This window comes from Cricetulus griseus, chromosome 3, assembly GCF_003668045.3.
Source record: "Cricetulus griseus strain 17A/GY chromosome 3, alternate assembly CriGri-PICRH-1.0, whole genome shotgun sequence".
Lineage (NCBI taxonomy): Eukaryota > Metazoa > Chordata > Mammalia > Rodentia > Cricetidae > Cricetulus > Cricetulus griseus.
This window is the reverse complement of record NC_048596.1, coordinates 39,832,866-39,846,337: the sequence shown is the minus strand read 5'-3', so window position 1 is coordinate 39,846,337 and position 13,472 is coordinate 39,832,866. Positions and strand designations below refer to the sequence as shown.

Below are 13,472 nucleotides of genomic sequence, written 5' to 3'. Positions count from 1 at the left end.
AGGCCTCACCTGTTATAGTTTCACCCCCTCCCAACACTATAGTTGAATCTTAAATTCATTAGTGGATTAAACTATTCATTAGGTCACAGCCTTCATGATCTATTCATGTCCTGTGCTTCCTTACAGACTCAACTGGAATATGTTTTTACTGATCCCCTAATCAACTCAAATAAGCTGCCAATCTAGATGGACCATTGAAGTAGCTTAATTTAAAAATCCATGTATGGTGATATGATGGAAGGTGTATGTTGACCCATGGCTAAATATTCTAGTCTATTTTTAATCCATTATAAGAAAAGCAAAATGTATTTTCAGATTCATCCTCCTTTCATCATACCAATAGAACTTGCAACAAAACAGCACACACAACAGACACTAATGCAAACACAAAATCTCATTTATTTTGTTTCCTGATGCACAAGGGAGCTCACTCAGTACAGTAACAATAAGCAAATCATACAAATACTGAGGGGAAGGATGTCCCCTTGACTACATTCACATATATGTATATATTCTTAAGAACAGCCATCAAGAGGTTAACAATAAAGTAAGGAATGCTTTCTGATAGGATTACTGGGTAAGAAATAGACAGATGAGTCACTGCCAAGTAACAGGTTAACAACGGTATCAATTACTCAAGTAACCTGGTAAGAGCCTGCTCAGGGCTTACATTTCATTTCATCGTGGACTTGGCTGGCTTTTGCATGTCACTAAAGTTGGACTAGATCCACAAACTAACCCTTCAAACACTCACTCTCTCACACCCAATGCTTCAGATGGGCAAGAAAGTTGGAGTAGGCTTGGAGACATGCATGGCAAATGAATGTCAAGAGTTGTTTTGCTTTTTCTCTGTGCTTTTTCACTGGCCTGCTTCTTCCCAGGTCTTTAGAAACTTTTTCATACTGTCTCTGGAGACATTATAAAGTGTAATGTGTGATGTCATACCTGCAGCAGCGAGTAGAATAGAAATTGCAAACATCTCCTTTTGGTCTTAAAAAAAATTATACAGAGTCTCTGTGATTAAAAAATGATTTCAAGCTAATGCCTTTGATACACTTCTCATTCTGTTTGTTAATAGCTAAGGTAACTCTCTTAAAATATTTGAATATCCCAGCAGCAGTAGCAGCAGCAACTTTCAAAGATGCCCACCAAGCTCCAGAAGCAACCAGTTCTGGTATCTCCCACATGTATATACACAAGGTGGGCCTGATGCAATGTGCTCTCCAGGATGCCTTGAAGGCTTCCCCTATGTCTGCTTCTGAAGTGGAAAGGCTTAAAAATAGGGATAATCTGCTAGGGAGTGAAGATCCATAACACATTGCTAGATCTCACAGCCATTATGTTTCCTCTGTAAAATTTCAGAGCATTTGCCAACAGGGACATCCAAGGGCACACTTCAAAATCCGCTAAGCAATGAAGAAGGGGTTTCCTACCATGTCCTTTCCTTTAACTTTGAAATGTCTCACTGAAGAAGAGACTCAATGCTCACAGAATTAACTTAGAAAGCCCTACTTCTGGCATGAATATAGATGTGCTCTTGGATTCTAAAGTCTTTGACAGTGCAAGTAAAGAACCAGCAAAGATAACACAACAGAGGAGTTTAGTCTCTTTGGCCCAATGGAAGATTAGAACAACTTTTCAGGTTCTAATCTCTTATTTTAAATGCCCCCCATCAAATTATTCTTGATTAGCCTACTTTTTATTTTGGTTACAAGAAATTTTGGAAATATAATACACATGATAATTTTAATGCTTTTTAACTTTTTACAAAGAACTTCATCAAAAATTCTAGAGAAACGAGGAAAATGGTATGGAGTAGGATGGAAGGATAATGTTTTAACCTTCCTTCCCTCCTTCCTTCATCTCTTTGTTTATCCCTTTCTTTTAAAGAGAGCAAACCATTCAAATAAAATAAAAAGTGACAACAGGGATGGGCTAGAAATAGTGCCTACCTGTAATTCAGAAAGTCAGCCTACATTAGGGAAAGGCAACATTTCAAAGTGCAGGACATCTGACCCCATGTATGGGGTACTGAAACAGCATAAGTAACACTCAGGAACACTTCACTTGGGAAAATAAAACACCTAAGTTATAAGGGATGCAGGGAGATCAAAGTACATGTAAACACTTCAATACATTGTTTCAATGAGAAGTTATTCAGCTTGTAACACACTATCAGGACTAATCTGGATGCTTGCTAGGATGGTGGCAAATAACTGTTATTCCTACTTCCAGAATACACTAATTTATGTTACTGTGTGTGAATCTCAAGTTTAAATAAAAGCTGATGTTCAATATCAAAATGCACACTCTTGAGGAAGAGGAGTGTGGGGTCTGCAAAGGCTGGAAGCGGCTGCTGGCTGGCAGAGCTCTTACCCAACACACACCTAAGCTACTTGGCCTGCTTCACTCAGCTTAGATGCCCTGTAATTCAGTTACTTTGGCAAGAGTCAAAAGATACAGCAAAAAACACTTGCCAGCCTCAGAGAGAAATGGGAGAGGGGGTTTGGCAGATCATTTTGATGTTGCTGGTGTGTTTGAAACACTGGACATTCAGACTAAGACCAGAAGTTGGGCTTATTCACTTCTATGTCACAAAAGAAACTGTCTTTAAAAAAAATAAAAATAAAAATAAGTAAGACTAAATATTTGTACCATCTTTAGATGTAATGTCTACACAACCAAATCTAAAAGTGCTTCTAACCAGGAAAATAGATCTGGACAAATGACTGCCAAGTTAGCATGCTACGCGACACTGAGATTTACAGGGCAGCAGAAGAACTGTGTGCTTTCAGACTTGAAAACACGGAATTAGCTCTATTGCCTAAGGTTTTTCTGTTATAAGATCATATAGAAACTCACCGAAATTCTGGAAATGAAATGATATGTTAACAAAACCTGTTCCCTATTTTTGATTGTTTATGTGGAATAAATTAAGAAAAATGTAGTATTTCAGTAGAACTTATCATTGCTTCCTAAGAATCTGCCATGTGGTTATAATCTGGTTTTAATTGTTATAAGAAGGTACATAATGTTAGTTAGAAAAGATAAAATGCCTTCTTTTGTTTAATATTCCTTCATGTCTAGCACAGTAAATCCTACTAATAGAAACTGCCAGAAAAATCTTAAGGAATTCAAGTGACAATCTGGTAAATTAGAGTACTTTCGATCTACAGGCCTTACAGAGCCTTATTCACAGTTCCTTAAAGGATTTGTACTTGGCTTTTTATTTCTAGCACATTGATAGGGGGAGAACTTCACAAACACGATGACATAATGTGTTGAATAGATAGGGCATTGAGCAAAGAACCCTGTCCTGTTACTGTTAATGGCTCCCAGGGGTACAGTACTTCCCCAATTTATGAAGACCCCAGACTACACAGCAGCAGTACCTGGGGCTTGTTTCTCATCTAATAAAATAGAAGCAATTGTAACACCACACAGCCAGAAATCAAGGTGACTCTGAAGTACACAAAAACACAACTATTTATGCCATGTGGCTATATGAATACTATCCCTAAGAGACTGTAAATCTTTAATACTCAACTTCTGTCAAACACTTTGAAGCACAGAACTATATTTGAAAAGCATGTGGCATTCGGGTTCTGACATTCATCCCTAAAGAAGGCAAAGCATAACAATAACACATCTCTGAAATGCAAATTCCATAAAGTGCAAATTTCCATAGATAAGGTCAACCTAGAAGCGCATTTTAAAAGCCAGTAAGTTCTCTTTTTACATGAGTGTTCTCAGTATTTAATTTCCAAGCACAATCAATGATTTTTCCAACATCTGTTCCCAGTCTAGCTTGTGCCCTCTCATAAAAATCTACTCAATGGTTCACACGGAGTTTCCAACTTTTCACTTAGCTCAGAATGTCTAACCACATAGGGATATTTCTTTGCACCGTATTTCCCTACACAGAAAGTTTTTCCTTCTATATTAGAAGCACAGTGCCAGCTGTTAACACTGCCTTCTGTATGAGCTTAACACAAATCTAAGCAGCCCCGAAGGAGGCACTGTCATGAAATTATGATTGCTCCCAACCAAAGTGGAGGAACAGTGCACTTCCTTTGCACAATTTACCAAGTGAGCACTGGAAGCAGACGTAGAAACAGAAGTCATCCGAAGAACACGGCACTTTTTAAAACATACTTTCTAACCAGCACCTGGGCACAAGGAAGATGCAGAACCATGTCATCCCAGGAGAACATCATGGATGCCCAAGGGTCTTACACTGAGCTGGAGAATGGAACCACTTGCTTTCCGCCCACATAAACCTCCTCAATATTCCGGTCATCTCCTGGAAGCAAAAACAAAGAATCATGTGTACTGTGTTTTTGGGTCAATAACTGCCTTAATTTCCTTTGAAAGAGGTTTTAGGCAAAACACTTGTAAAAGAAGAAACACAAGCAAAAAGGTGGAAGCTCTATTTCTCCCAAATCATTTATAATCTCCTTGGATGACTTGATCAAGAGATGACATCATAGCTCATTGTGAATTGGGGTCTCCATTATGTGTCTGAGGTGGAAATCAATCAATGATCAATAAACCCCTATCTCTGTGTTAAGCACATTAAGATAAGCAGTCTATAGATTGTGCCCTCTCAAAGCTCAAATTCACCCAGCACTGAACTCACACAATGGGAAGGGAGGCTACTCTTAGACTCTCCTGGTTCAATTATGTCTCCAGGAATAGAACTCTGACCATGAATTCAGTTCTGTCCCAGAATAGAAAGGTTAGGGACACAGAAGGGACATAGGAGGGCTTGGCATGGAGCTATCTTCCCCTCTATGTCCCAGCTCAGGACTTAAGTGTGTTCTTGGGGAATTGTTAGACATTGTGCCATAGTGCAAGCTCAGTGCTGAGAACTGTTTAAAAATGATTATCACAGTGTAACATTCATAGAGTTTAACATAATGTACCAAGAACAGAGAGTCTTGACCAAGAAAAAATTGTATTTATAGCCCAGAAACATAGCTACATACCTAGATAGAGGAACTTCTGGATAACGGCCTAAAATAGAAAACAAAAGTGTTAAGAAATAATACTTGGTACATTTAAAAATGAAATATACATGGAAATGTTACTGACAGACTCCAGAAATTAAAATTTATTTCTTAATGACATTTTACATTTTAATAAAAATGGTCTTTCCAAAAACAAATAAATAAATGGAAACCTAAGCCAAAAGCAAGCAAACAAAAAAAAATCACAGTCTACTAGCTATTAACAAATGTTTATCCTTACTAGAATATTATTTATTTATTGGCTTTTGAAACAGGGTGTCTCCTCATAGTCTTGGAATATGTAGACCAGGCTGGCCTCAAACTCAAGGAGATATTCCTGCCTTTGTCTCCTTAGTGCTGGGATTAAAGGTGTGCTCCACCATGCCCTGCCTATTACTGGAATATTCTTGACAAACAATCTTGACATTGTTAAATGCAGAGTATTAAATAAATCAATCAATATAAAAATGATGCAAATATTTCTAAAGTTGCAAAACAGGAAAAAATGACTAAATGAATGAGATGAAGCCTATTTCTCAGAAACCTACTCTAATAATAAAACAAAATAATTTTTAAAAACATAAGGGCATTTCTTACAAATGAACAAAGTGAATATAGCTTACTTTAATAATGATTGTTTTAAAAATAGATGCCCCCCCCCAAAAAAACAAAAAAGACAAAAGGCATTTCATTTAACTTCCTTTTACTTACCTCAGAAATATCACCAACAAAATCCCCATAAAACAGATCAATGGGAGAGTCTGATGCTTTGGGGTTGATCAAGAGGGCATCAAATTCCTTGCCAACTTCAAAGTTTCCAATCGCACTATCCAGCCCCAGGGCTACAAATGGAAGTGAATAGCAATCAGAATTACCACTGAATCATTGTGATATCCTTGTTTGCAAGGACAGACTCAGCCAACATGTAACTAGACCCTCCAAAGGTAGTATCTGAACAGTGAAGTAGAGAAGTCCTCTCACTCCAACAGGTCACATGACCTCTGTATAGAAAGTAGGGAGCAGGAAGCAAGTAGCTCCATTCATCACCACTGCTGATGACATCTCAGTTTCAGCTGTCAGTGTACTCCACTGAACCCTCAAAGTAACAAGCGTGTCACAAATCTATCTACTTCATCCTTTCCTCCTCTTCCCCAACACTCCTAGCTTTGCCTTTTTGTTCTGTGAAATGGTTAGTGGTATTTATTTTCATTGCATGAACTGAACCTCAAATTAACACAAAAATCTATGCAAACTTTCTAATACAGGCATACTCATCATGAATTCTTTCTTTTTTCATCATGAATTCTTTAGTGTGAGTTTTAGTATATTTAGATTATATATATATATATATATATATATATATATATATATATATATATTCCTTTTCAAAGTCCAGAGACCCTGTCACTCAAGAGAGGCAGCAATTTTGAAAGGAAGTCACTCTGTAACTTCAGGTTGCCCATGAAGAGTGCTTTTCTAAAATAGGGCACAGGCCAATAATGTCTACTGACTTCTCCTGTCTTACAGCTGTAACTCATGTCCGTGGTCACTGGATGCCAAGGGAGAACATGTCTCATTCTTATAACATATTAAAGAATGTGAAGATATTGGGTTTTGCTGCCAGCGATGCTGTTTGATTGACATCTCTTTAAAGCTTGTATTCTGAGAAAGACATTGAGGTCATTGAAGTCACTGAGGTCAATGCTCATTGTTTTACTACATGGCTGTGCTTTGGGTATGTTATATGACATATATCAGTCATTAATATAGGATTTGCCTTAGTTCACTATGGTGCAAAAGACACAAATTGGCATGGCTGTACATGACGTGAGAGAGGAAGAAACTAGTCATTACCTTGGCTTCCTCCAAGGGTGGCTAGTCTGAAGACTTCTTTGAGGGTGAGGCTTTTCTCATTCACCTTATTAATTAAGAGGACATTGGAAACCATCACTGCTCTTCTGATGGCATCAAGCATGGAATAGGAGTAACCACCAGCCACATCTGTGGTAGGAAAGACAAAGCCCCCACAGTAGCTTTATGAAGATGGGTAGAATAACAGGTGTATATGTTGTTTTCTTCCTCTGGTTTTAATGACATTGTATTTTTCATTTTCTAAAAGTTTTCTCATCTGTAAACATAACTATAAGCCAATATTTAAATCAATTCATATTTTGTCATTTGAATAAAAGCAGAAGTGGTCACTATTTACAGGAAGGAAAGGGACAAACAAGAAGGAAGCATGACAAGGGGCACAAATGAGAACAAAGTAAATGACAATACACATATCAAAATGCTCTAACAAAATCTATTACTTTGCATGCTGATTTTTAAAAACCACCTTTCGTTAAAATCTAATCTATTCCAGAAATAGCTTCTAGGATTGCTTAAAACATCACAAGTCTTGTGACTTAACACAATAGACATGGCTTCTCTCATAGTTTTGGCAGTCAGATGTCTAAAATCCATGTGTCGGCAGGGCTGACTGGGGAGTATAGCTCAGAGACAGAGTGTGTGCTGAAACTGTACAAGGCCAGCGTGTCAGACCCTAGCACCACTGAAAGTGTCAGCAAGGACCCCAACCCTTCGGGAAGAATCCTGATTTGTTCCTTCCAGCTTCTCATGCCTCATGGAGACCCGGGCTTATGGCAGTAACTCCAGTTTCTTGTCCACATTCACATCGCCTTCTCTTGGGTCTTTGTGCCTTCCTTTACTGTCCTTTATAAGCATTGATCATTGAACTTGGGAGCCACCCCATTTCAGAATGAGTTAATCTTGCCAGCTTTACCTGAATTCTATCTACAGAAACCTTTAGTCCTAATATGGCCATAGTTACAGGCTCTAGTAGACTTCTTTGGGGGACTACAACTCAACCCACTATAATATCCTCATGGCTAATAAAGAGATATATTCTATTTCTTGAACACTCACAGAAATTACTCAAATATGGCTGTGATAGGTTTATAATGTGATTTAACATAAACTCACAATTGGCATACATTTAAGAAAATGTCTGAGTGTTATTCCAATCTAGATGAAAAGTTTAGAAAATTAAAAAGGCATTTTTTAAAACAATAATTCTTCAGAAAGTTTTAGAATGAACATAAGTTCATTGTACTAAGTTTTAGAAACTTAGTACAATAAATAACTAAGGCTGATAAGGACAGCTTTCCATACTGGTTGGCATCACTGAATGAGAAATGAGAGTTTTAGTGACTTAGCTTAAGCCCCTAGTCATAATGAATTGAAACACTGCCTTTGGCAGAAACAAATGCATTTTATGAAACAAGTTGATATAATGTCAAGCAAGGCAGCATGCTTTATTGGAGAATACATTTTATAACTAATCAAATATCCATTGTAGTTTTAAATGTCCCCATCATTTCTGGTAGGCTTATATGATTATTTAGTGCCTATAAATATTACAATTATCAAAAGTAATTGGTTATTTAGTTGCAATTCTGAATTACAGCTGAGTTTTATGGTCAACTGTCTTGTATTCCCTTAGATAAACTTGTATGTTTTGGGTTTTTTTTTTTTTTTTTGGTAGAGTACTTTTCTTTATCTAGAACAGTGTTGCTAGAGGATCATCTGGTTCCCTGAAAAGTTTTATCACAGCTACTTAAGTTATTAGTCTGTGTTAATAGAAAATAATCTGGGCTGGGGAGACAGCTCAGTCAGTAAAGTGTTTGTCACACAAGCATTAGGGCCTGTGTTTGATCCACAAGACCTATGTAAAAAGCTGAGAATGTTGGCATATTGGAAAGGCAGAGACACAGTTAGGGCTCATGCGGCTTAACTGGCAAGCCTCAGGTCCCATTCAAAGACCCTATCACAGCACCTAAGGAAAGATACCTGAGGTTAACCTCTGGTCTCTATATACACATGTTAACAAATGCACACACACACACACACACACACACACACACAAACATACACTATAAGCACAAACACTTGGATACACACAAATAAATAACAAGCACCCATTAAGCCTTTTGTGTATAACTATTTCATGTTAATTAAAAAGAAGTGAAATAATTATAAAATTAAAAAGCATTGCCAAATAGCCAATTGTCACAAACTAGTGTTGTATCATACCAAGAATCAGTATAAGAACAACACAACATTGATTTAACCAGTCCTCCACACAAACATGTAAGGTATCTGCTAGTATCAACTCCATTTTAGAGACAAAAATATCAAGGTCAATGGACAAAATAACTTGCTATTAAACCAAGGTACCATGCCACACCAGATATTAGCAATTTGATAATTCATAAAGTTGCTAACAACAGAGGCTCTCAAACATGAGATTTGTCAAGTTTTTCTTGGGGACTTTTTGTTAGTGGAGTTGACCTACACATAAAAGCTAATAGGCATATGAAGCCATAGTTGATGACAAAAACCCTTAAGAGGGGAAAATCTGAAGTACAAAAAAATATTGACTTATTGAGCTTTGGAGACAGCTTTCCAAACAGCCAGGAAGAAGAGAGCAAGCTTTCAGAGAAGAAAGAATGGCCAGCAGCAGAGGAAGAACAAAATTTTAATGCAATTTTGCTGATTCCCATGTAAGCTATTAGGACCAGGAGAAGTGTCAACTACAGCAGACCACAGAGGCATTCAGTCACAACAGAATGGCATCTTTTGAGAGGCAGCAAAGAGATCATGGCAGCAGGTCATATCAAGAAACAAGATGGCTGCCTTGCTGACTGGACAGGAATCAGGACTGGGGGGCAGGGGAGATCAGGAGCTGTGTGGATGTCCACACTCTGAGAAGTTTTGCTGTGAAGAAAGGCACAATGTGGGACAGGAAGCTGATGGGGGTGTCAGGGTAAGAGAACAGTTACATATTATGACCTAAAAGTGTCAGGAGACAGTTTAGATGGTTGTGTATTGGTAGGGATAGTCCAGTAGACAGCACATAATGATGGGAAAGAGCGTATGTAAATTTGGTGATGGAAACTGAAACAAAGATTTCTGATTTATTTTTACATCCTTGTGATGACCTACAAGAAGAGGCTATGTGCTGGGAATGGAGGGCTTGAGCTGCAATAGAATGTTTTAGCAGAATCAAGAGGGATAGAAACCCATCTTGGATTAAGGAGCCAGATACTTAGTAGAGAAATATAATTATCTCTGCTGCCAGTGTTGAGGGCTTCTTGGAATTTGAGCACAAAATTTAACATGAAATGCACGGTTGTCTCCAGCTACTCCTAAACACACAGCTGCAGGCATAGAAAAGGGAACTGTTGAGGTCATCTAGTTCTGGGCTTTTTCAAAGTGAACACATACAAAATGAAGACGAGATACTGCAATATCTGTTGGCATCCAAGAGACCTGCTTTAGGAAGGCAGGAAGGATGGAGAAAACAAGGCATTACAAGACCAAAGTCCACAAGAAGACCAAAGGCTGTTGCTCAGGGAGTGTTATAGTTAGGTTTCTATTGCTGTAATAAAAACTGTGGCAAAAGCGCCTTTGGGATAAGAGGGCTTATTTGGCTCACAGGTCTCAGTCCATTATCAAGGGAAGCCAAGGCAGGACCACCGGGCAGGAACCTGGAGACAGGAACTAACACAGAAACATGGAGGAATGTTGCCTCCTGGCTTCTTCCCCTCAGCTTGCTCAGTTTTCTTTCTTATACAACCCTGGACCACTTGCCCAAGGATGTACTGCCCACGGTGTCCAGAGCCCTCCCACATCAATCATTAATTAAGAAAATGCCCCACAGACTTCTCTACAGGCCAATCTCATGGATGTAATTTCTCAGTTGAAGTTCCCCTATCCCAGATTACTCTAGCTTGTGCCAAATAAAGAAAAACTAGCCATCCCACGGAGTGATGGCACAATCCTGGCAAGTGGGACAGTGGCTCCATGTACATCATTTTAACAAACTTGTACATCATGCTATATGTATTTATTTTATATATTTCAACTTTCCCTTCAGGTTATTTCTTGGGTCTTCTTCAATGTTTATTTTGCCTTTTTCTTCATATTTCAGAGGGGAGGAGTCCCATTTTCATAATTCTTCAGGTAGTTTTATTTATATAGGATAATCATTCTATATCCAAAATTCTGAAATCCCAAATGCAGGTGACAACATACTAGAAAATTTCACATCTGCTGTCATGTGACACATGTGACAATTTTAAAATACACTATAAAATTGCCTCAGTCTGTATGTATGAATCATAAATGAATTCCAGATGAAGACCTATGTCCATTCCCCTAAATATCTATTCCTTATGAAGCATACATCACTTAAAATTTTTGTAATATATTTAAAAACATACAAACAACGTAAGGAGTACAAATCAAAACTCAACAATCTAGTGTTCAGTTTCAAAAACAATTATCATGTGTTTCCACCAAAGGAAAAGTCTTTTTGACTTACCATGAGTTACTCTTAACGTTGTTAACCATTTCTTTTTACGACTTCTAAAATAATTTATTCAAGAAGCTTTAGCAGCACTCTTGATACAAATCTACTGCTCTAGATTCCCTGTCGCTGTCACTGTTCTCAATCTGACTGCTCAAACCTCAATTTGAGCAGAGGTGTGTCACCTGCTCTGGTTACTGATTTTTTGTTATTATTGTTGGCATATATTGATTGTACAAATGAATGGATTTCTCTGTGGCAATTCTATACATGCATATATCTTATCAATCTTTGATCGTGTCCCTCGTCCCTTTTTTCCCCCACCTTCCCTGTCCTCAAGATCCCTTTCCCAGACCCAGAGAGTCTGTTTTATACTCTCAGGGCATCCTTGGTTTTTGTTTATTCATTTGTTTGTTTCCAGATAAATGTGGGAAGATACGTGACCTTGTCTTCTTGCGTCTGTTTTCTATTCTCAGGCCATCCTTGCTTGTTTATTTCCAAATGTGGGAAGACATGCGACCTTGTCTTCCTGTAACTTGGTGCTTGGCTGGTACCAGCTTCCTCTCACTTCCCAGCTGTACAAACACCCCTATATAATGACCCTTCATTTTGACACATCACTAATAAAAGAGACTTTCAAGTAACTCTTTACAATGGGGTCAAAAGAAGAATTTTTTCCAAGTCTTTATATAGTTGAGAAGTTTGTTGCTTTTACACATGAATGAGAGATGACCTGATATATGAATAGTATTTTTGATTAATAATTCTTTTGCCTTTGGTATTATTTGCACCATCACCAACGAAACAATCATCTGAAAGAAAATGGCTTTTAGTTGTTTGGTGGTAACATTTTATTCCCAGATTCAAAGCTTTTGGAGCATTTTTATTTTTCTTGAAATTAAAATAGCTGATCACAATGGTTGGTTATGATTTAGCACACAGAGTGTAAGCTCTCTTAACACTGCTCTTTCCCAGGCTCTGACTATGACCTACTATATCCCAGCTTCTCATGAGCCAGGAAGTCAGTCATAGTACCACACTTTCAGCCTTCCCTCATGCTCTTTGCTCAGTGTCTGGCCTCCACACCATCCTGTGACATTCACGTGTTCTTTCTTTCTCAGTTTTATTCTCTACATCACTGACTGAATTTTCAGCAAGAATAATTTCCTATTTCCTTCCTTCCTTAAGAATTTGTGTTTTTAATGTCTCATATGTCTGTGTGTGAGCTGTTGGCACATGTGAGTGCAAGAGCTTGTGTAAACCAGAAGGTGTTAGGTACCCTGGAGCTGGAACAGTCAGCTGTGAGCTACTAGACATGGGCGCCCAGTTTCTAAACAATGAACAGGGAAAATGGCTTTGGGGGTGGGGATAAAGACTTCAGAACTCTATTTGGTTGCTGTTTATTATTAAGACACCCATCCCTAGCAACCAATAAAGCTCACATGCCTCAGAGACCCCATACCTACAATTCAGCTACATCAGAACAGTTATTCATCAGTTCAGCTCCAGATGGAGGCTGCTTACCTGTCCCCAGCCCTATCTTCACTTTATTCTTCAGGACTTCAAGCACATTCAGTAAGCCACTGCTCAGCCTGGAGAGAAAGAAGATGCAAGAACAAGGCGATCTGGTGATTTAACAATATATGGACACTGTCAAAGATGGCAGTCACATTAAAAAAAAAAAAAAAGAAATGGATCCTCATCTTTATTAGCCCTAAGGTCAACAGTCAGTCAGACCAGGCCAAGAAAGTGGTGGAGTAGAGAAGATCATAAAAATCTGTTTCTTGCTTCCTGGCATGAGGTCACTTCTTCGAGGAGGTGCAAAGCAGCAAAGGACTACATGGAAAACACCGAAGAATTACACTTTGTAGTTCATCTGTAAATCTAATAAAGCTATACACTTCCTACCTAGCCAACTCCTCCTACTATAATAGAAAACATAAATTACAATGCATCTCACTCTGATATATCCAGAACAATGTATTACCCAAAGAAGTAATTTGTATTAGGGAACAAAAATAATAGCCCAGTGTATGATGCTTTGGGCCTCAGAAGCAGCCTAAAAAATCTCACTGACCTCCTCCCCCAAG

At 38.2% G+C, this 13,472-nt stretch overlaps 1 protein-coding gene across 1 annotated transcript in view; it reads right to left on the bottom strand.

Annotated features, from left to right (window-relative positions):
• Positions 1-379: 379 nt before the first annotated feature.
• Gda (guanine deaminase) overlaps positions 380-13,472 on the bottom strand; it is a 53,797-nt gene continuing 40,704 nt past the window's right edge. Inside the window, exons 10-14 of the mRNA XM_035441930.1 lie at positions 12,907-12,974; positions 6,864-7,010; positions 5,721-5,851; positions 4,989-5,016; positions 380-4,303 (exon numbers count right to left, since the gene is read on the bottom strand). Of these exons, the coding sequence (XP_035297821.1) occupies positions 4,233-4,303; positions 4,989-5,016; positions 5,721-5,851; positions 6,864-7,010; positions 12,907-12,974 (445 nt within the window). The 3' untranslated portion in view covers positions 380-4,232. The remainder of the gene's footprint in view (positions 4,304-4,988; positions 5,017-5,720; positions 5,852-6,863; positions 7,011-12,906; positions 12,975-13,472) is intronic.